This window comes from Lissotriton vulgaris, chromosome 2_1 (genome assembly GCF_964263255.1).
Source record: "Lissotriton vulgaris chromosome 2_1, aLisVul1.2, whole genome shotgun sequence".
In the NCBI taxonomy this organism is placed as follows: domain Eukaryota; kingdom Metazoa; phylum Chordata; class Amphibia; order Caudata; family Salamandridae; genus Lissotriton; species Lissotriton vulgaris.
The window spans coordinates 584,765,889-584,789,501 of NC_141687.1; the positions used below are offsets into that span (position 1 = coordinate 584,765,889).

Here is a 23,613-nt window from a genome sequence, read left to right on the forward strand (position 1 = left end):
AGCAATGACAGGACTGATATATGAAGATCAGTGTAGGTTCATGTCTGTAACGACTTGGATAAGCTTAGAAACAGTAAAAAAAGACTGGACTGGACGGGGTAGGGTTGGTGACAATTTCAGCCCAGGAGAGGGAGTAGCACACAGAACTCTTCAGGAAAATAAGGGGATCATATTGAAAGAGGCTGACAGGGGAAACATTGTGGTCATTAATAGACATGACTACAAGAGTTGTGGTCATTAATAGACATGACTACAAGAGTGAAAAGGTGGTGGGTAATTCTTCATTTGAATTAACAAAAATCAATCAACATCTAAAGAGATGGCATGACAACTGTTTATTATATGATAACGAATACATGTATTTACGAATAGACCGGCAAAAATAGCTATGCCTCTACACTCTCCCCAAGATACAAAAAACAAACCTTTTCGACCAGGGAGAACAATAATTTCGGGTATTGGTGGAACCACAAAAAGACAATCTGAATTTGTGGATGTATTTCTACAGCCTCTGGTTAAAAACCTGCCCTCATATATACAGGACACAAAGCTTATGCTTAATCTGTTGGGAGATATCTAGTTGGAATCAGGCATGACAATGGTTACATTGGATGTTGTATCGCTATAACTAGCCTTGGACATGATCGGGGACTTGCAGCTCTATGACAAATACAAAATAAAATATCAGCCAGCCTATGGTAATATACAGAGATGCTGCTGGAGATGACAGAGTTGATCTTGAGGAATATTGTGATCCTATGCAAAGATGAATGGTACAGACAATTACAGGGGACTGCGATAGGTTCCAAATTCACTCCTTCATACGCCTGCCTCTTCAAGGGGGAGTTAGAGGTGGAGCTAATTTGGGTCCCACGTGGAATGCCACGGATTGACTATGTGTTCTACTGGGGACGCTACATAGACGATTGCTTTATGATTTGGACAGGTAGCGTACAGCAACTACGCGATACAAAAGGGGATGATGGACGGAGTGTTTGAGCCAATCAAACACTCACCCCCAGTCAACTGATATGGGTTCAATCCATCACCATTCTTTAGCTCACTCAGCCACCCCAGTTCAGACATGGCCATTTGCAAATCAGTCTGACCCTGTGCCTCATGGTAACAGCCCAGCCTGAATTGCCAAGCCATGTCTTCCCTGGACCGGAAACAAGTATCCTGGGACCGGTTTCTGATTAATAATCCTCATCAGCCAGGCTATCTTGAATCCAGTGGCCAAGTGAGCAAGGTACTCACATCTGAGCATACCCTGCCAACTTAGGGCGAACAAAGCGATACAAAAGGGGATGATGGACGGAGCGTTTGAGCCAATCAAACACTCACCCCCAGTCAAGTGATCTGGGCTTAATCCATCACCATTCTTTAGCTCACTCAGCTACCCCAGTTCAGGCATGGCCATATGCAAATCAGTCTGACCCTGTGCCTCATGAGAACAGTCCAGCCCGAACTGCCAAGCCATGTCTACCCTGGACCGGAAACAAGCATCCTGGGACCGGTTTCGGATTCATAATCCTCATCAGCCAGGCTATCTTGAATCCAGTGGCCAAGTGAGCAAGGGGCTCACGTCTGAGCATACCCTGCCAACTTAGGGCAAACAAAGCGATACAAAAGGGGATGATGGACGGAGCGTTTGAGCCAATCAAACACTCACCCCCAGTCAACTGATCTGGGTTTAATCCATCACCATTCTTTAGCTCACTCAGCCACCCCAGTTCAGACATGGCCATATGCAAATCAGTCTGACCCTGTGCCTCATGAGAACAGTCCAGCCCGAACTGCCAAGCCATGTCTTCCCTGGACCGGAAACAAGCATCCTGGGACCGGTTTCGGATTCATAATCCTCATCAGCCAGGCTATCTTGAATCCAGTGGCCAAGTGAGCAAGGGACTCGCGTCTGAGCATACCCTGCCAACTTAGGGCGAACAAAACGATACAAAAGGGGATGATGGACGGAGCGTTTGAGCCAATCAAACACTCACCCCCAGTCAACTGATCTGGGCTTAATCCATCACCATTCTTTAGCTCACTCAGCCACCCCAGTTCAGACATGGCCATATGCAAATCAGTCTGACCCTGTGCCTCATGGGAACAGTCCAGCCCGAACTGCCAAGCCATGTCTTCCCTGGACCAGAAACAAGCTTCCTGGGACTGATTTCGGAAGACATGGCTTGGCAGTTCGGGCTAGACTGTTCCCGGGGGTGGAGGAGAGAAGCCTTTTATCACAGCCAGTGGTCATCCTTGAAACAAGTATGAACTCCCCTAGGGGCATGGGTATACATAATGCTGTAAGGAGCATCCCTTCCCCTAATATTAAAACCTGCTCAGCCAGCCATGCAAAATCGGGATTTGTTCACCAGGAGGCGGGTGTAACAGCAAAAAGAAAACGCCCCGGGGCACAAATGCAAGTAGGGGGGAGAAAAGCTGAAATTGGCAAAAAGGCTGTGTCTATTGAGGATCCTGTTGTTGGGTCATGCTCAAGCCCTGTTCAGCCTGTATTATCTGCTAAAGAGGGGCATAGTAGTCACCAAGTAACTGTGGGGGTTGATGCACAATTTGATTTGGGTCCATTGTTCTGGAAAAGACTGGAAGGCACTTTCAAGAAGATATGTCACCCAATATACGATCGGTTGGACTCTATTGAGAATAGACTGGTGTGCCTTGAACTTTCACTTGCATCAGTCCAGAAGCAGTTGGAAACCCGGAGCACTGCCCCAATCTGCATGCAGAAAACAACTACAGCTCAAAGTACTGCTGATTCCAATATTGCTGGTGGGGTAAATGGGGATGTTGTCTCTATTCAAAAAGCCCCCACGGTGTCCATTGACGCACCTCTGCCTCCTACTTTGATAGGGGCTGGGAACTTAGCTCCAAGGGATGGGACGCATCAGGCAGATGTTAGTAGATCTGTAGTTATACACCAAAAATCGCCCGTGACGTCCCTAGCACATAGTGTAGCTACACAACCCAATATTGATCTCCCTCCTGAATCAGCCCCCTATGTGGTAGTCTTGGTCGGGGTTCCCTTATTGGCTGAGGGGAAGCGGGAGTCATATATAGACCTAAAAAATAAGTATACCTTCTGGCTTAATAAGTATCGACCACTGCCAATTAATATATGTGCAGAAATTTTGTTTGCCAGGAGAGTGAATTGGATAGGTAGGAGCCGTAAGTCTATGGTGGGGGACTGTGTTAAAATTAATTTTAGAGACTGGAGGTGTGTTAAACACATCTGTAGTTGGCCACAAAATGACCTGTCCCCCGAGATACAAACATTGCCTTTGTCCCATTTTTACGGACCCACGCAACTCATACAGAGGGATATTTTTCCACTGAGAGAGGCGTTGAATCCATGTCCCTTGGGGAATATAAGGTTGTTTAATAGATTCGATGCCTTGTCGGGGCTGGGGGAATGTGATTGACGATTTGTGTCTCAAAGTCCTATCCAGAATAGTGTAGAATCAAGAAACGGGGAAGATGTAGAAAGGACGGTGGGGCAAGCGATTGGCAAAGGAAGCAGGCAAGAAGGGAACGCTGGTCATAGGCAAAATATATTAAGTGCGGACACTGGAGAGGTGGCTAGAACAGAGTTACCGTTGGGGGAGCAGAATCTTACAATCCAAGCCCCCCTTTTATCTCCTGTGATGGTTGATCTTGTTGTCAGATTTGAGGGGCCAGTTTGTCAGATATCCTTCATTTCTTGGAACGTGGCAGGTGTGGGTCCCAAACTTGATTCACCACATTGGATGGAATTTATTAATAAATTTGACATCTGCCTTTTTCAGGAGACTTGGGCGGTTGATCGGGTGTTTAAAGTGGGCTATTTGAATTTGTATTGTCCCTGCAGTTAGGAGGCAAATGGGTCGCCCTATGGGCGGATTAGTGATTTGGGTCAGGCAGAGCTTTAAGTGCAATACCCAACTCCTCCCGGAGACAAATTCTGACATTCTCACCGTGAGACTTAGCTTTCCGGCCAATTTAAATATTGATATTTTTAATGTTTATGCCAGGGGCTTGCCAGGTGGTAGGAAATCTGATGTTGTAACAGCTCTGGCAGTGCTGATTGAGAATATCCCAGCTAATGTACTGCCATTAATTGCAGGAGATTTTAATACCACTTTCGAACCAACTGGACTCGATGATCTGAATCTAACAGAGGATGAGTATTGTAGGTGGGGAGTCCCCCAGCTGGATATTAAACCTATAAATAAATGGACAGAGGCCACAATACAGCTGAAGGGTCTCTGTATGGGGAATCAGTTGAGGTCTGCTAATGGCCGAACATTGTCGGACAGGATGGGTAAGAAAACTTATGATAATGGGGTTAGGGCAAGTAATATAGACTATCTACTCGTTCCCCTTAAGCTGCGGTACACCCTTGTTGATATGGAGGTAATATCCCGCATCGAGAGTGACCACAACCCCTGACTGCGCTGTTCAGACTGGGCCTAGATAAAGAGGACGAAGTGGCCCAGGGATTTATACCCACTGAATTAGCCATAACAAATGATGAGCGCCACCTTAAGTGGTGTCTAGTTGCAGGACATCCAAATACTATGTCTGATATGGAGATAGATTTGGATGCTGTGCTGGCTATTAGGGAGGCAGATATAATGCAAGGGTCATTGTATAAACCTTTTATGGAAGCCCATGATAATTTTTTTATAAAACTTAAAACACACTTTTGTAAACCCATCTTAGGCAAAAGAGTTCCAACTCGAAAACCTGAGAGTTGGTATAATGGTACCTGTCGACAAGCTAGGGGGGAGCTGGGCCAAGCATTAAAATCTATAGATCCTACCAAAGTAAAAGTGGCCCGTGCTAATTATAAGCATAAACAGTGTATCGCTAAAAAAGCATGGGAAGAGAGTAGGTGGCAGGACCTTAAGGTGGCATGTCAGTCCAAAAACCCAAAATCTTTCTGGAATATTTTTAAATGGGACAGGGGTGGGCGTCACAAGAGCCCACAGAATAATGTCGCTCAAAGCTTGTGGATTGATTATTTTAAGCCACAATTCGCCAAAAGTGAAGTCACTGATAGTGATGGGATTTATGTCCATACTTTTTATAAGGAGGCTGTCTTCACTGTAAGTGAAGCAGATAGGGCGTTAGACTTCGTAACTGAGGGACGCGCCATTGGTATGGATTGCGTCCCTGCTGATCTATTTCTAAATGACAAAAATAGATGGCGGTTGTACATTACGTATCTTGCAAATGCCATAGCTCAAGGGATGGAAGTCCCCCATTCTTGGAAAGGTGCTGAGATAGTGCCTGTCTATAAAAAAGGGGACAAGTCGTCAGCAGGCAATTATAGGCCTATTAGCTTGATTGACTCCATCCAAAAAATGATGGGTCGTCTGGTATTGGGAAAAATCCAAACCTGGATGGAAGAAGAAAACATCCTGAGTTACCTCCAGGCTGGCTTTCGTCCCAGGACCAGTACGATAGATCAGGTCTTTCGGTTCATTATTCTTTATTGGCGTTCTGTGGTATTGGAGACAGGCACTTTATATGCCGTATTTGTTGATTTAGGGGCGGCTTTTGACCTGGTCTCACGTAATAAATTGTGGCGAGTCCTGGACGAGCTAGGGATGGCCCCTGAGTTATTGAGCTTGATCGTTCGCTTACATAAGGATACGTTCGCTCGGGTTCGGTGGGGACGACAGGTCGAGGTAACGGAATCCTTCCGTGTTGAGCGGGGAGTGTGGCAAGGTTGCGTCATGTCGCCTACCTTGTTCTCGCTCTTCGTGAATGGGGTGGCTGATTTCCTCTCCCTGGTCCCGACCGATGCCCCTGTGATGAACGGTAAGCGAGTCCCGATCCTCATATTCGCGGACGATACCTTGATAATCTCAAAAACGCCAAGTGGACTCCAATGTGCACTGCGGCGCTTTGAAGAATTTTGCTTATTTATTTATTTATTTTATTTATTTTATAGCACTTATAAGGCGCGCAGCTACCCACAAAGGGTTTCCCGGCGCCGGCAATAGCAAAGCACATGACACAACTAGAGAGAAAAGCAATCAGCAGGCAATTATTTGTCGAACAACCACGTTTTTACGCTTTTCCTGAATCTCATATGGTTTTCTTCCTTGCGTATATGGACGGGCAGTGTGTTCCAGAGAGTTGGACCCAGATATGAGAAGGATCTCCCGCCCATTCTAGCCCTTTTGTACCTAGGCACCGCGAAGTTCGCTGCTGTACATGAACGGAGGCTGCGATTTGGGAGATAAGGCTTAGCAAGATCTTGTAGGTACCTAGGGGCAGTACCAGCTTTGATTTTAAACAGATAGTTCAGGGTTTTAAAGCGAATCCGATTTTCTACCCTGAGCCAATGCAGGTCCCTAAGATGTTTTGTGATCCTAGCGGATCTAGGAATTCTGCAAAGCAATCTGGCAGCAGCGTTTTGAACGAGTTGCAAGCGTCTTATTACTGCTTTGTTTGAGCCCAGGTACAGGATGTTACCGTAGTCAAGCCGAGATGTAACTAAGGCATTGACTACGGTCTTCTGGGTGGTGGGTGGTAACATCCAGACAATTTTGCGTAGCCATCTAAGAATGGTGAAGCACATGCCTGCCACTTTGTTGGCTTGCTGTGTCATAGATAAACTGTCATCTATGATGACCCCGAGATTTCTAACCTGGGAAGCTGGTGGCGGGAGCTTACCTAATGACGCCGGCCAGTGGGGATCACTCCAAAGATCTTTACTATTCCCTAGGAGGAGGATCTCGGTTTTCTCCCCATTTAGTTTAAGTTGGTTAGCCGACATCCAACTAAACACTTCGTGCAGGCCTATTTTTAGTGCAGATGGAGCAGACGGGTCACATTTAGAGAGTGAAAACAGAATTTGAGAGTCGTCTGCATAGGTCATTAAGGTAAGACCATAATTTTCTGCAAGGTCGGCAAGTGGTCGTCGGTACAAGTTGAAAAATAGTGGGCTCAGGATAGATCCCTGTGGTACACCATGGGGGGAGTAGAATACGTCAGAACATGCCGAGGAAGAGGCGATCTGAAAGGTGCAGAGGGATAAGTATGATCTAATCCACTCTAGTGCCCTGCCCTCAACACCATTCTCCTCCAACCTGGCAAGCAGTCTGGAGTGAGAAATGGTGTCAAAGGCCGCACTGAGGTCTAACAGGACCAATGCTACCGCTTGGACTGGGCCTAGAAATAAACACAGCGAAAACAAAGTTTATGGTCCTTACTGAACATAAACCGACTAGGCTTGTTAAACCTTTCAGAGGGAGCATATGTATGAATAATTCCCCACTAGAGCGGGTTGACGCCTTTACATATCTGGGGGTTACCCTCCAGAGAGATATGGGATGGACTAGCCAATAAGATCTTGCAGTATTAAAACATCACCAGCAGGCGGGTCTCCTTCTAAAAAGGTTTAACGCTTCAGTATCGAAACCTATTAGCCCATTATTAGAGATATCTGGGATGAAGGTGTTAAGTTCGGCCCTTTATGGGGCTGAACTTTGGGGGTTCGAAAATTTAAGAAATTTGACGCTAGCGGAAAACGAGTTTTTGAGAAAAGTAACTAGCGTCCCGCAAAGTACCCCCTTGACGCCATTAATGTGGGACCTGGGAAAAAAAGCTGTTCAAGACCTTGCTTCCCTACGACCGCTCTTGTATTGGCGTAGGATATGGACCACAGAGGAACTACAGCATTACGCATGGGGCCTAAAGGAAATAATTGCTAAAGATTCCTTCCATAAAATACACTGGCTGAAGGCCATTAGGTCCTTGTTAGTCAGCCTCGTAATGGGAGAACTATGGGATGATCCCGTAAATGCGATCTAAAAAAATGTTAAAGGCCAAGTATTGGGAGATGGTTAACTTAAAAGCATGTACAAAGGGTTCTTCTTCTCACCTAACAGGTCGTTTTCTGGAATTTAAGGCACAACCTAAGCTGGAATTATATTGGGATGCCATAGAGAAGCAGCATGACCGTAAACTCTATTTCCAACTTAGAGCAGGCACCCTTCCAATAAGGTCATTCACAGCGAAATGGGCAGGAGAAAACGACAATGACAAATGCCCTCGGTGCAGGGATGAACAAGAATCTATAAGTCACCTTCTGTTTTTCTGTCCCCTATATGTTGCTCCTAGATTAATGTGGGTGAAACCTATTTGTAATTTAATTGGCACCCGCAGACATGAAGAAGCATTAAGAATCCTATGTACTGACCCCAGTCTCCCAATTGCTATAGCTGTGGTTAAGTTCCTAAAATGGGCTTGGGTAATTCGGTTAGAACAGTTACGGCAGTAAATAGAGGATTTTATATTCATCTACTCAAATTAGTTGTGAAAATGAGGAGACATATTTTTTTTTAATCGAGCCTGGAGTAATATCACCCTGGACTATATATATTGATGAGTTTTAAGGATAACAGACATTCGACAATAGTCTCTTGAAGTTTAATCTCTTTTTAAATATTTATTGTAAAAAAAATTTGGCCACTTACTCCCGAACTTAAAACTTACAGGTGTCTGTGGGTTATATTCATCTTCAAGGGCCAGTGTCACCAGATCTACACTGTTTTATTTATTTCACAGAACAAGAAACCAGTGGTCTCTGGAAACAAGAATACCGAGACTGCCACAAGTTTGGCCAATCTGAAACAAACCCATTTCTGTCCCGATTGCCCTTTCAATTAAAAGCTTAATTTATATAAACACAAATAACATTGTAAACACAACCTGTACCTCCAGAGAGAACAGGCTACGATAAACAAAGGAAAGGCATACAATGCAGCAACGTCATTGCCATACTGATAAGTTATTAAACAAAACGATTGTCTTAAGGGAAACCTGGAAGCAGCTGGAACAGAAGAACTGCATTTATCACCAAAGAAACCTTGCAAGAAAACAGAGATAATGACTGTCCTTAACAAAGATTTCCCAATAGACCATACATTTGCAGCATTGTATGTCATTTGAGAACAGAAAAAGAACTCATTGGATTTCATGGAGTTGCTCTCTTTTAGTCCCTCACACACCAAATCAAGGAACGTGCTCATGGCCACTCAGTCGGTCTTCTCTCCCACCCCATTCCTCTCGAGCTTTTTTGTAATTCTGACCTTACAGTATGTGCCTCTTTGAAATTAATAACATGTCAAATTCTTATTTCTCACCAAAAAATATGCGGACGACCTCGATGGCAAGGTAGAGGAAGAGCATCACCAGGTCCAGCGTCAGGTTGGCCGTGGGATATGGTAGGAGCAGACCTGCAGGGTGAGACAGACCTCATGAGAAGCGCTAGCGCGGGCAGCGAGCACAGGGTGGACGAGGGTGTTGGTGGTACAAAACGGAATATTACATAGTGTGAGAGAAACGGGGGGTGCATTGGGGAGAAGGGAGAAAACACAATAACAATTGACAAAAGGCATAATGGTAATGGCACCGGAAAAGAAAAGGTATCATAGGGAAGCAGCAGCTAGGGAGAGGGAAGGTTGTTTACTTAAAGGAGCATAGAGTGATGGGACAATTCTGTGGGTCTGGTTTGGAAAATGCACTACATTTGTAGACTGCTCTCTCCTGTCATCACTGCCAGTGAGCGGCCTGCTTTTGCAGATCTACGATGGTGAAAGGAGACTACAAATGTGATGCCACTATCAAAACTAGGCCACAAACTGATGGGCACACCCTGAGAAAAATGTAATCCATCTCAATAGGTTTACAATGATCTCGCGCAAGCAAACACATAATACAGCAGGCCAGCATACAGTATTGTATTATATACTTGTCAATCTAGTTTGACTGTCCCCTTTAAGCTGGTGATGGGATGGCTTAGTGGCAGTATGGTACAATGTGAGGTGAACCAGTTGGAACAGTGCACAGGCAACAAGGTAGAAGGAGTTATAAACCCATATATGGCACCGAACGAGGGGAGAGCAGAGAGATTAATAAGTAAACTAAGTTATTTGAAAGGAGGTTAAAAGAGCAAATGGAAGGTACTATTCTGGTGACAGCGCTGAAATTAGTGATAGTGAGATTATTAGTACTAGAGCATAGAAGGAAAATGGCACACATTGCTTTATTTTGTCAAAAGAGAGTTTGGACTAGGTGTAGTTTCTACCCTGTAATGGCTTAAGAGGAGACTGTTACACCCCAGGAGCACTTGAGTGGACAGATGCTGAAATTATGGACTGAAGGCAATGTAATGGAGGCACCAGACGTACTGTTGAAACTAAAAGATCAGCATAAGTTACATACTCACCTTTGTATGCAAACATGAGTATTTCCATCACAAAGTAGGTTGCATAATACCAGCCGTTCAGAAAGAGGAGGACCTCCAGGGGAGTAGAAGAGAGCTGTTGGTCAAGGAATTCAACTTCTACCCTGAAACAGGAACTGCCCAACAGGTTAAGAGGCTCTAGAAATATTCACCCGAGAAGAATTATGTGACGGGGCAAAATTAATCAAAAGGACAGAAAGAAACTTGCTAAATTATGTACCAGCTATTGTTCTTTCCAATATTTTTTATATATAGAAACTAAGGTTGATGCTCGATATGTGTCTACGTGCTCCTGAACTTGGAATAACTGATGAACTAATAAAATAATGTGACACAAACATCACTTTCGTTTTTTTTGGACTCCCTCATTTACTTTTATTAGTCATTTTCATCCTGAACATTCTTTCTTCCACCCTCCCTTCCCTTTTGTTTTCCATTCTTACTCCCCTCCATTTGTGCATCCTTCTTAGTTCCTTCTTTTTTGTAGCATGCTACTCTACATCTACCTTTTCTTCAGTCAGACTCCTTCCTTCCTTATTACCTCAATGTAACTACTTTATAGGGTTTCTTCTTTCATCCCTTTTTAATCTGTGACTCTCCTATCCTTCCTCAATCCCTGCCTTCATCTTTTATCGTTTCTTTATCATACCACTGTCACTTTCTCTTTTTCCCATCATCCTATTATGTTCCTTCTTTTATATTGTTATCATCTTCATCCATTCCTTTTATACTTACCTACTTTTCCTTCACAAAATTTCCATTTCCTCTCCCAGTTCCTCTTCTCTTTTTCTCATTACCACCTACTCATCAGGACCCAATAAGAGAAATTATTTCGGGAGGGGGTAGTGTCTATAAATCCAATTTTGCTTGCCAGTTTCTTGTTAATGGGCATTCTGCAGAGATTTACATCGAACAGGAACGAGTCTTGTGTCTTCAATCTTAGTCGGAACAGCTCAACCTTTAATTATTTTGAGGTGCATCGAATTCCTACGGTACTAATGATTTAATAATAGTTGCACCTCTTATTACTATATTTGCAGTAGGAGTCGTATGCTCCGAAGGCGGTTTATAACCTCTTGATGAATGCTTCCCTAAACAAACTAACCGAAGCAGCACAGTTGAAAATAAAGTCACATCTGCCATAGGAAACGGTGGCTAGATGATCACAGAAGTTACAGTCTGGAAGACGCAGATGAAATACCTGGTATTTTTCTTCCAGCAGAGAGGAGTGTGGACTAGAGGGTGGAAGATGAGTACCTATGGTTATGAACTCTAATTGGGTGGCCTGCACCTTGGGCGGGCAGGATATCACCTTACTGGCATCCCAGCTCTGTGTGCGTGTGAGGCAACAGGGGGAGTGTGCCAGGTTCAGCACTGTTGGCCTTGAGAACCTGTAAATGCTGCACATTGTAGCCTGCAATGATAGGGATATGGAGGGGTGAGTTGGAAGGCTGTTTTGGAATTCTGGCCATGCAAACCATACGTTTGATTCTTTATTGTTTGAAATATACATGGAACATTCTTAATAACCAATGGTAACAATATATCAAGTATATCTACTCATAATACTGGGGAATACACACTCTATCATAAAGAAACGGATACTACAAAAGGCGTAGTTGGTCCAACCCTTCCCATGGTACATTCCCCCCCCCCTTAAGTAAAATATAATCACTGTGGTGTTGTTTGAATGGCAAGGGGTTTGTCGGGCTTACAGAGAGCATTCTCTAAGCATTACTAAGATCCTAACAAGAATGGTTTCCCTGTGGCCTTTCACATGCTCTACTTTCACCGCCTCCTCCTTTCCACCCTTCTCTCTAATTCAGCCTTCCTCAGCTAGCCTCTTATTCTCCCTCTTCCTTATCCATCCCTAGTTGCCTTCCTCCATCTCTCCTTTGTACCACCTTTATCTCAAGCTGTAGTGGTTGCTCAGCTAACAGTCGCTGTACAACGCCTGCAGCAGGAACATGAATCGGACCCTGTTTATAAGACTCAGCATATGCCCCCTCCCCAGTGCATTTACTTTCATTAAATGTGATAGGCATTTCCTTCATAGGGGCTGGTGGGCTGCGCTTGTCAGCGTCCATCCTGCTCTTACAAATGAGCTGTGGTGCTTATCCTACTGCTCACGCAGCAGCATGGCCCAAAGGATACAACTCTTCCGCGTCTCCCTAGAAAAAAAACACAAAGAAAATCAAATGTTAGAGCCGTTCTCCTTATTAATGTATCACCCTGCGTGTACTTGTTTCCTCCCTGTCCGGGGCTGTCAAGGACTGCCATCCTTGCAATGTTTTGAATGGCCAGGTGTGCAATAGTGCTGTTTTACCCTCCACTCTCTTTCTATCAGGTTTGCTATGTGGGATCTTTTGCTCTTTCCCGGTTCTTTTAATTGGCGGGGGGGCAGGTGGGATGAGGCAGGCAGGACGGGAGGAGCAGATTCACTCCATGTGCCAACATCAAGGCATCACTTAAGGGTTTGCTGTCCGTCGAGGTTGCCTACTCTTGGTTCACGCAGTTGATACTGCATCCTAAGGAAACGTCAAGTTTCTCTTTCTATTATGATATTGCCCCAGAACTGTTGCATTTCATCAGTTCTCCCTGCCTAGGTTTCCAAGTGTGTAATCTTAATCTCGTACTATCCAGGTCTCCCTCCAGCCCATCTTCCTGATCCAGAGCACAGTCAATGCTCCTCAGGCCCCCAGTACTATCCGCCCTCTACCCCATGTAGGTAGCACTCGGTGCTGTCCCGCTTTATGAAAACGCAATAACTGTGCACTGGGCCCTGTCCAACATAATACATCATGTGACTGCCTTGTGCAGCAAAGACATCAGGGGCAACTATCTTTACATTGAGGTCTGAATTAGTTGTGGAGTGTTTTTTAAAATGGCGTACCCATCTGACATCAAGGGGGCATGGAAAAAGGCAAAAAAAAAGCCTGAGACCAGTGGCATACATGTACACTGGTTCTGCCCTCCTTATCAGCGGCTTTTTGACAGAGCAGAGCAACTTCAACCTTGTGTTTGACTCGCAAAGCCTTCTACTGTCAGGTCTCCCTGCTGCCTTTTTGAGATGTCATTAAAAACCGTGGCTCTTGCCCCTTTCTCCCACACTGATGTCCTGCTACAGTGTTCCAGTGCTGCCAGTCATGCTGTGGTGCTCTGGTGGCTTCCTTCATGCCTCTGGGGTTCTGGGTGAAGCCCCTCCTGCTAATGAATTTGCACGTGATGGGCACTCAGCAGCTGTATTCCCCAGCAGGGCAACACTGCTTTCTTGCCTAACGCCGCCCATCATCGAGTGGTTCTGCATACATAACATACCATACCATAACATAACGTGTGTTTTTGAAAACCTCTCGTTCACCCAGTAGGGTATCTTGGCGCTGAGTAACATGTTTAATGGGCTACTCCAACTCTGAGTTCACTTGTCCTGTGGCTGTGCTTCCCCAGTGCTGCCTCTCTTGCTGCTCAAGGGCCGCCCCTCACGTGGTTGGGATACTGCTGGGCTAATCACTTAATCTTTTCGCGCCTAAAAATGAGTATCTTGTCTGTAATGCAACTGGTGCTCCGATACCTACGGGTCGAGTTCGTGCTAATAAAAACTGCTGTCTACAGTGTTCCTTTATTTCCCAGTGCTATTTCTCCTGTTGGTGTCTTTCCTAGTTCTTTCCACAGTGTTTTTTCCCTCGTATTGACAGGTGCTTCCAGCTCCCGATCAGAGATGCTGTTCCTCGAGCCGCTGTGCTCTCGAGCAGGGTCCCTCCTGCTGCTGTCTGCACTGCCTAGCTCCTGTCAGTATTCGTTTGCTTCCTCGTGCTGGGCTCCTCCGTTCCACCCCATCTGCTCTGTTTACCAGTTCTGTCTCTCTTGTGTCAGTGTCCCCAGTGCGCTCTTCCATCCCTATTACTGTTTTGCCTCCCAACCCCAAATCCTTGCTTCCTATTCTTTCAAGTGCCAGCCCTCTTGCTATCTCTCCACGGGTACTGTCCTCAAATGCAGCCACCCTGGACTGACTAATCTAAAACAGTTATGGGGCAGGCTACATTCTAAAAGATGGGTGGGAGGGGGCCTTCTGTGCACTGGCGTCTGCCTCTCTGCTTGTTGAAACTGGATTCTGCTTTATGTAATACAGAGCTTGTAATAATACCGGTGCAGCATGGCCTGTGCAAGGAGGAAGTGGTACCCGCATCTTATCAAATCTATCAGCGGCATTCAACAGCACTGATCCCTAGATTCTTACTCATCAGCATGCAGACATCGGAGGAGGACTTTTGAAGGGATCGCTTCGTTTAGGTCAAATCGATAAGAGGGATCCAAGGCAGCCAGGGTCGGATTGGGGTGATAAATTGGCCCGGGCACCCAAACAAAAGTGCCCCACATTTGCGGATCGCAACCTTTCAAAAAAGATTGTGTGGTTAGCATTAGCGGCTTATTTTGGGGAGATATAAGTGGTAAAATACGTTTTTTAAAGTTTAAAAGGTCAGTAGCATCATCTAAGACTGGTAACACTGTTATTCCATTACAGATCACCTACGTCTTCTGACACATACCTTCTGGTCAATAAAGCTGTCACCGTCAGGCCCTTGAAGGCATTGCTATCTCTCTTAGATCCCCAAGCCCTTGCTCAACCTCAGATCTCTGGATCCCAGCAGGACCTACAACTCATGGTCATCCTTAGGGATTCTCAGTCACCAATCCTATCCAACATGGCCCCAGAGGGTTACACTCATCCTCAAGTCTGTAGGCTTCTGCTCACCTCAAGGACCCATGGGTTCTGCAAATCCTAAGGACATGATGCTCATGCTCACTATCAGTTGGTACTTAAACCACCCACTTACCAATAGGACCCTTGAGCTCATTTCCACTCTTTGGCCCCCTGAGGATTCTGCTCAGGCTCAGATCTCTGACGCTCCAGCACAATCTCAGGAGCCTTTGGATTCCCTGTTTACACTTAGGCTCATTAGCTCTTTCTCACTCATACCTAAAAGCTTCAGGATGCCCTCGGTTCACTGAAAACCCTGTTCACCAGGAGATTTTGCAAAGCATATATTTCCCTTACTGCTTCAGAAGTAACTAATATGAAAGGAAAGGTCGGAGACCCCTATCCCACTCTATCATTCAACCCTTCTTGCCACTCAATATTTCCCCCGTTTGTCTCTCAGCTCCTCTCCCTCATTTCCTTTTGTCTCTCTTTCTCTCCATTCTTTATTCTCTCCCCTTTCATCCCAGGATGGAGGATGAATGTTTTTCTTTCTTTTTTTTTACACCAACACTGCCAAAAAGGCGTTTTTCTTTATTCAGTTTCTATTAAAAATATTTAAACAAATTTCCAGAAATTCGGTGAGTCCTTCTTTGCCTGGCACTTCCTTTGTTACCCCTGGACTCCTCGGGGGTAGCAAAGGAAGTTCCAGGAGTAGCAGCGAGTAAGTTAGAGGTCACAGCTGCGACCCCTGACTACAATGGTATGCTGCCAAGACATTTGTCACATCCTAATTACAGTGGTGATGGCTGGTCTAAAGTGGTTTGCAAGGTGTAGAATGTGGCACATGATTATGTGGTCTTGTGAATGATGGCGAAATCCAATGTGTTTTGGTTTGTGTGGATTTCAATTGGTTTGGTGTTGTACGTGGACAACACCTGGCAGTGGGCAGGCCTGATCTGCCCACTTCCTATGTCAAGTCAGATTTTATCAGAATGAGCTGTTTTTAGGCCCTACTGGCCTGGTCTGGCAGCTGAAAAACAGGTGTCCTGTTCACGGAGTTAAATGAGCAATAAAGATGCCGTTAAATCATGTTTTCCAGGTGTCACATTTGCTCTGAGCTCAAAGACAGAGATCAAATGTCAGCTTGGTGTTTATTTTTCTTTCTCCAATTTCAAAGTTAGAGGATTTTGTAAAGTGATCTGTCTGACCATGTAAATAACTTCTAAATGAACTGTTCAAATATTCAAAAATATATTTCAATAATCTGGCATTACATTTTTTGCAATTGTGTGATGAAAACAAAAGATTTCAACAGAATAGAAACAAATAAGAACACTTTACTTACTGATGTGCAAATGACAAATTTGTTTGCTGAAATCCAATTTCCACACAATATTGTTTAAACGTTGTTTAGTTTTATCAGTAAAACTGGATGTTAGTAGTAACATTTGTGGCCATTTCAATAGCAAATGTGCGGTCTGTAAATAACAGTGCGCTTCCAAATCATGCTTTAATAATATATTTTTAAAAATTGAGTTATTAAACTGAGAAACATTCCTGCCCATCCCGATGACAATGCTATTAGTGAACTAACAGGCAAGTCAGGGGTCATGTGCTCTCGAATTGTGGGCTAAATTCTTATTATGCAGCAAGCAAAAACTTTAGTCTAGTAAATCAAATAAATGTGCTTTTTTAAACAGCAGAAATACTGAGCTCATTGATTTGAAGCTGCTCCCATATGTGATGATGAAGATAAAGGCGACCGTGAAATTGGAGATTTGTCTAGTATCACACAATTCGAGACCAGTTTATGGGTCAAGTATGTTACATTCAGGTTTCATAGATTACTCAAGTCTCTGGAACTGCAGATCTGGTAAAACATCATTTTTCGATGCCTGAGGGAGACATGATGTTAGGAGATTTACTGAACTATCATGGTATGTGGAGTATGTTCCAGTATGTGTTGTGAGGTATTGTTTAGTATGGTGTGAGATGGATGGCATTGCTTACCTGGTGTTTTGGAGTGAACCGTGTGACACAGAGTGTCCTGGTGCAATACATTGTGTATGATGATATATTCTGGCACATTAGGATTCTAAATGCTAGGATTTCTATGCAATAACAGGGCATTCAATAATACTTGAAATGGTATCGTATTCATCATATTTCAGTGTGCAGTAACAGTGTTGTATAGTGAGGTGTAGTGGGATTTGACCTAACAGTGCAGTGTTAAGTTGTGTATTGTCGCTCAATGTGACGAGAAGCTTTGCAGTGTGGCAATGTGTGCATGCCTTTAATGTTTGTTGTGCTGTAGGTAGTGATATGATGTGGAATATGGTGTGGTTTACTATGTTATGTGCTGCATTGTTTGGTGCACTAATATGTGGTATGGCTGTGGCCTTGTGTTAATTATACAGCAGCGGACTTCAAATGTCTTTCATGCAGCGTCCGTCTCATGTCAAAAACACTTCATCGCCCCCCCCCACCCACACAGAATTAAAAACCTATTTTTTTTCAAAATTATTCTATAAAATTGGGATAGCTAAACATATTTAACAATTCAAACATTCTATTTATGTTCAGCTATCCCTTTTAAAAATACAATCAAATAATATGATGTCAACAAGCTATGGGCCGCCTTGTCTTCCTAAAGTGTAAACGTATCAACAGTGTAATGCTTTACCAGAAACGAGGGAAGGGACTATGCAGGGCTATTTAGAGCCCCCCTCGACACCTTCTCGCAACAAGACACTTTTTTTTAACTAAGAGGAAAGCAATGTTTTAGCATGTTGCTTCTCTTGGCCAGTGCCTGGCGCTATCCCTGAGATCTATTCATGCTCCCCCAGAGGAGACACACCCAGGTTGAAGACCTCTAGTATATGGTTTGTTTAGTGAAAACTTTAGCATGTAGAGCTGTATTGTGGAGTGAGGTACTATACTGGTAGAGTAGATAAACTGCTTGTGTGAGGGTTATAGGTGTGGTGTGATTTTGAACTGCAATATTCCAAAAGATCATTTGATGCTGTGGCAGAGTGGAATGTATAAGTGTGGTACTGAGTTTGACAGGATACCTGTGTTGCTTGGTGCATCAAATGATGTGGATTTAAGGTACTGAGAAGGTTTTGTCTCCCAAACAATAAACTCTACGAAGAACTGGGTTGAACACTTTAGTGGTTTATAATAGACATATTTTTCAGTCACAGGGGAGCATTAACATGAGTACAGAGGTTTGTAAAGAAGGATCAGAGCCTTACATGTAACTCTTTCATTGAGTGGGATTCAGCACATTGATCTTAATGCAGGAGTTTGGTGTCCTTTGTTAAGGCACAATATCATTATTACCAAATCATGCAGTATCAACTGAAATCTGTGCATATATTTCTTCCTGCTTTCCTCTGCACCCTATTTCTGCTGGCATGAGGGCTCAGAGCCGCAGTGAGTGTGCTCTGACCCCAAAATGGTACGGTCAAAATTGCTTTCATCCACTTCATCTATTTAACTTCCTGTAAAGCCATGGTAAATGGCATAGAACACACTCTAAAGGCATGGAAGTGCAATGTCATATGCGGGCTGCAATGTGCATTTACACCACCCGTATGTGTGACAAAAATATATGCCGACCAATAGCATCACGGAGCTCCAGCTGGCCTGCAGTTTAAAGCACTACTGTGACACACGGAAAGAACAAGTGCCATAGCACTTTTAGAAAAACTTAGTTTTATATATTAATAGATCACCCCTAAAATGTGTCTTCTAAAGCCACAGATCTGGGCGCTTTAAAAAGTGACACACTGTTCACAGGGCCACTGGAATTAAGCAATTGTGCGGCTGCTGTGATTTTTCGCAGTATTATAGATTTGCCGCATTTACCACATAATCCATCATCTGCCGCATAATCTGCAGATTTTAACAAAAGAACATTTTGTTCCTATCTCAAACAGTTAAAAAGTTACTAACAATGCAGTGACATGCGGTGCTGCAAACTGAAAGGCCCTTTGGAAAGTTCGACTGGTCATCTTGTTGTTGCTTATTGCTATACAAGCAGCAGCCTCCCCAGAATAAGGAAGATAGCACACTTAGGAGCACTGAGATGCTGTATATGGTAAAGCGCAATGCTGCTATCTTCTGAACACACTCAGAATTGCCTAGTGAGTGGGGGGGCTAGGAGAAGGCCTCTGACCCCTGTTCCGGCGCCTGTGTTTTTTCTTCCTCATATCTGCCCCTCAGTAGTGCCAGACAGCCCATACAAAAAACTGGGCACACAATTTTTTTTTGCAGGACTCACGCTGCCCTGTCACCAGGGAAAGCCAGAACTTCAGGTGTTACAGCAGCCGCACTATTCACAGTAGAGTTCCATAATGTAAGAAAGTCGATTATGATTAGGGCCTGGAAGCCGCCCAGGCCCCTGGAATTATATGGACAACTTTGTGGCTAGAAAATCTCATATTTATGGATTTGCAGCATTTGACACGTAATCCATCCTTTGATGCATAATCTGTGGCTTTTAACTCAAATGGGTTTCTAGCTCAAACAGGTCCAAAGTTACAAAAAACTCAGCAATGCATGTTGCACCACAGTGGAAGGCAATTTGGCTGGTCACTTTTCTGTTGCTTAATGCTGTATTTGTTTGTCAAACTGGTACTAATCAGATGAAACATTTGCCCAGACAATGTTAACATGTGTAAAACTGACAAAACAATGAACTAATACTATCACAAAATGTACTGCATTACACTGCATAATTTGGCTTTTCTTGCCACATAATTGAGTCAGTCTTGCCACATAATTTGGTCTTCCCAGGCCACATAATTCCTGTGAGTCTGGTAGTTGCCCACCCTAAGGAGTAATACTGCTAAGACTAACACTAACTTGTGAGGGTGAAATGTAAACGCACTAACTTAACTAGAGCTCAACCCCCTGGCAGTTATAACACAGAGCAGAGCAATATATAAAGCATTTAAGCAATATGGACAACACACTGAACAATACTAATTCCAAACTGAATTAGAAAAATAGAGTACATTTAAATGAAAAAAATGACCCTAAAACTTCAATAAAATAATTAGGGCCAAAAAGCACTTAACATCAATAACAGTCTAAGGAATGGGTAGTCTGAGTCCTAGATGCGATTTTAGACTGACTTGACTCAGAACGAATTGGAAACACTGAATACGTTCATTTCAGGCAAAGCTCTTACCATCTTACTTAGTCTTCTTAAGTAGCTCAAAATCATCCAGTGGGGCAAGCCTGAAGCTCTATCCAATGATGGTGCAACAAAACTGGATCTTTCTCAATATAACACTTATTCTTTTCTTTCCCTATACCAAACTATGAATGGGCAAGCCTAACCACTGTCTCATTCAAGTTAATGGAGTTCCTGGGTTCACCCCAACTGGGCTTCCTGGCCGGAGAGGGATCCAATGGCCCATAAGTGCTCGGCGAGTAGTTTTCACACCTCACTAAAGTCAAAGATTTGCTGGGCAGCTGCTGATAAGCTAATGCAAATTACCCTGCAGGTGCCTCAGGGAAAATGAAACTTTCTAAAAGTTAATTTTCCTAAATATTTATTAAAATCCAGCTTCACCAATGAATTACATTGTTATTAAATATGAAAAATTGTTTTTGAATTACTATTTTTGCCGAATCCTATTAAAAATGACAGTTTTAAGTTTATAATCTGTGCTTTGCATTTTTCATGATCCATCTAAAATCCTTTAACTTTGCACTGTTCCACTTTTAAATAACAGGCACTCTACCTTGTGGGAAAAAAGACGGACTTACGAGTAATTATTACTATTTAAAGGCGAGGTATCTTGTCTGTCAAAAGGGTTATTTTGATAGGTTTGACAGCAGGTTTTTAGGCTGCTGCAGTTAGGATACACATGGCAGGCCTGAAGCTATGTTTTATAAGCCCACTGTGTGGCATTAGGTGCTGCAGTCCACAAGTGGCATTCAACGTATAGGCCCTGGATGCATGTTCTATACCATATACTGGGGACTTATAGACAAGTTAAATATGTCAATCAGGGATAAGCCAATTAAACCATGTTTAAAGGGGAGCACAGGCACTTTACTGCTGTTTTGCAGGGGTAACAGTGCACAGAATTCTAGGCTGAAGTGGGTGACCTACTGAAAGCTCAAGTCAGAAGCCTGGCTCTGCTCAATGAAGTCTCAAGCCCAAAACAAGCCACGCTTTTACAGGAGACACTGTGGCCTAGGGTCTAAAGTTGCTAACAAGGCAACATGGGGAACTAGGTTCGAATCCCAGCCTAGGTTCAGCATCCTGCGGATCCCAGCAAATTTCCCTGTGCTGATAAAAACAAATGTTAACATAGTCAGTGTCTCTTATTATGCGCATTTGTTTTGTTGGTCATGGTTTGAGCTAGGTAATTTGGTAAAAATAAAAGGTGGATTCTGACAGTCACTGTGCTCTGATCTCATCCTCCAAAAATTAGGTACTAAGCATTACCCTTTTATATCAGAAAGAGATATCCATCAAGTGGCTCAATTGCACAATAACCCAGACCCCTCGGATTAATGTCTGTAGCAAAATAAGCTTTGTTTAGCTGTAGGATCCCCTATATACTTACTGACACTGTCTAAATGAATGTAGCTTAACTGTTCAGCACCTGATTAAGTTATGTGGAATGCATATGGTTCTTGCCACAACAACAGTACTTGCACTAAGAGCAAATGGTTGCATACTGTACAACTGAAATTTCAATAAACACAGTTTATTCGTTTTTTTTTTTAATGGCTCAATTGCACAGCGTGGAACTGGAAAATCTGTGCTCAAACACAGATTCCCTGATTGATCAAATGTTGTGATCCTAGGCAAACACTATTTCTCCGGGCCTCCTTTTTGGTCATTACACATGAAAGCACCTTAAAATAGGATTGTTCAGGATGTATGGTATACAAAACATCCCTGGTGTTAGATTTATTAGCCTATAATATTGCTCCATCTATAATACAAACATAGGTCACATATAGGGTACATGTGACAACAAACTTGCCTCTTCGTTCACTAAAAGCATTGCCACTGTGACGGGGGAAAGCTCGGCTCAGCCTATAAATTTGTTGGCTCAACCACCTCCACTTCTAAGTCCAGAGAAAACAGGGTCCAGAAAAAGGCAAATAATCTGAAGTGACAATGAAGAAAAGGCGGGTTTCTACATATAGAACTCAGAGATAGCAGCTGTTGCATCTGCATTACATCGTTTTCTGCATTTTCAAGATTGCCGAGTTACTTTAAATTGGACTGGAATGGTGGGTGATCATGTTGGGAGGAATGGCGCTCTATTTATTTCAATTCCTATTGTAAAAATGAATGTGTGAAGGAAGCACAGAATGAAAACTGAAAATGTACACCCTTAAGTATCTGAGGACTTGCACAGCCACCTCCGGCGACTAGTGAAAATGTATGTAAGGGTGGTTTTGTCGTACTTGTGGTGTCCTTCCCCACAAACTTCTCCTAGCAATCAAGCAAACACAGCAGAGGATGCAGCACAGGCCAAGATGCCAGAGAGAAAAAGAAAACTCTGCACTTCTGAATATGGAAACATAAAGCTAATATTGGAGTGCTATGTTATGTTAGCTGAAACACCAAGGGCTTAAATTTATGCAGAGGGCATATCGCTATTAAAGAGGGGTGCAATTTCAGCTTTCATGCCACTGAGTTCAAGGGTCTGTATGAGGAGTGACTGAGCCAAGCAACAATGTAACAGATGGAAATCTCTCTAACCACAGAATAATCCAGTTCCTACTCCTCTACATTGACTATCCGTCCATCTTTCTTCTGCTATCCTATTCCTCAGACACTACATACTCACAATAACCATGCTCTAAGCTTCTGCCCGTGCTATTCCTGCTGTCCATGTACATCCTACACTGCAACAGTCTGTCCCGTTTTGCTGTGTGTTTGTCTCAGAATGTCACAGGCGCGATACTGGAGTAGTAGATTTTTGTTGAGAGCAATCAAAGCTTGCATGATACTGCATGTGCTTCAGCACTGCACTGCTGCTTTCATCATTATACCTGTTCTATACACGAGAAACCCTTGCACCATGGCAGCCTGAGCTATACACATTCTTTGCGTTCTTTGTATGAGAAGCTTGCATGATGCTGTTAATTGGACTAAACAATATACGCCCATTCACACCTTGGCAAGTGTCTGAAAGCGGAGATTTGATGCCCATTCGTCTTTTTCCCGAGACTGACCTCCCCACCCCATCAAGATCATCTTCTTAAAAGTAGAAGAGGTGAATTAAGATTCTTCAACGGTCCAATTAAAACAAGGCAGCTCCGTGAGGCACTAGTTTCAATGAAAGTAAAGTGACACTAAAGTGAAGAGCGGATATCTCCCAATGAGCTGCAACAGCTCTACCAAGTGCCAATGCTATTCCGTTAAAAGGAGAAGTGACCAAGAGGTGCTAGCACTACACTGCCACCACACTATATTTATGCACTGAGTAATGTTCCCGTGGGCTAAATTCATGGAAGGAGAGCAGATGTGGTAGGCGCTCCTTTTCATATAATGCTGCCATTGGTGGGAATACCCTTCCACTTCATTTGCGTAAAGAGCCCAATCTGCTCTCGTTCCGAAAGCTCCTAAAAACCCCTGAGGTACAACTGCTTACCCCCTGAGGTCCAA

The 23,613-nt window shown here is 43.7% G+C and overlaps 1 protein-coding gene across 1 annotated transcript in view; it reads right to left on the reverse strand.

Annotated features, from left to right (window-relative positions):
* Window positions 1-23,613, reverse strand: part of TMEM216 (transmembrane protein 216) — a 41,999-nt gene that overhangs the window by 12,910 nt on the left and 5,476 nt on the right. Inside the window, exons 2-4 of the mRNA XM_086955601.1 lie at window positions 12,416-12,432; window positions 10,244-10,337; window positions 9,159-9,251 (exon numbers count right to left, since the gene is read on the reverse strand). Coding sequence (XP_086811727.1) covers window positions 9,159-9,251; window positions 10,244-10,337; window positions 12,416-12,432 — 204 coding nt within the window. The remainder of the gene's footprint in view (window positions 1-9,158; window positions 9,252-10,243; window positions 10,338-12,415; window positions 12,433-23,613) is intronic.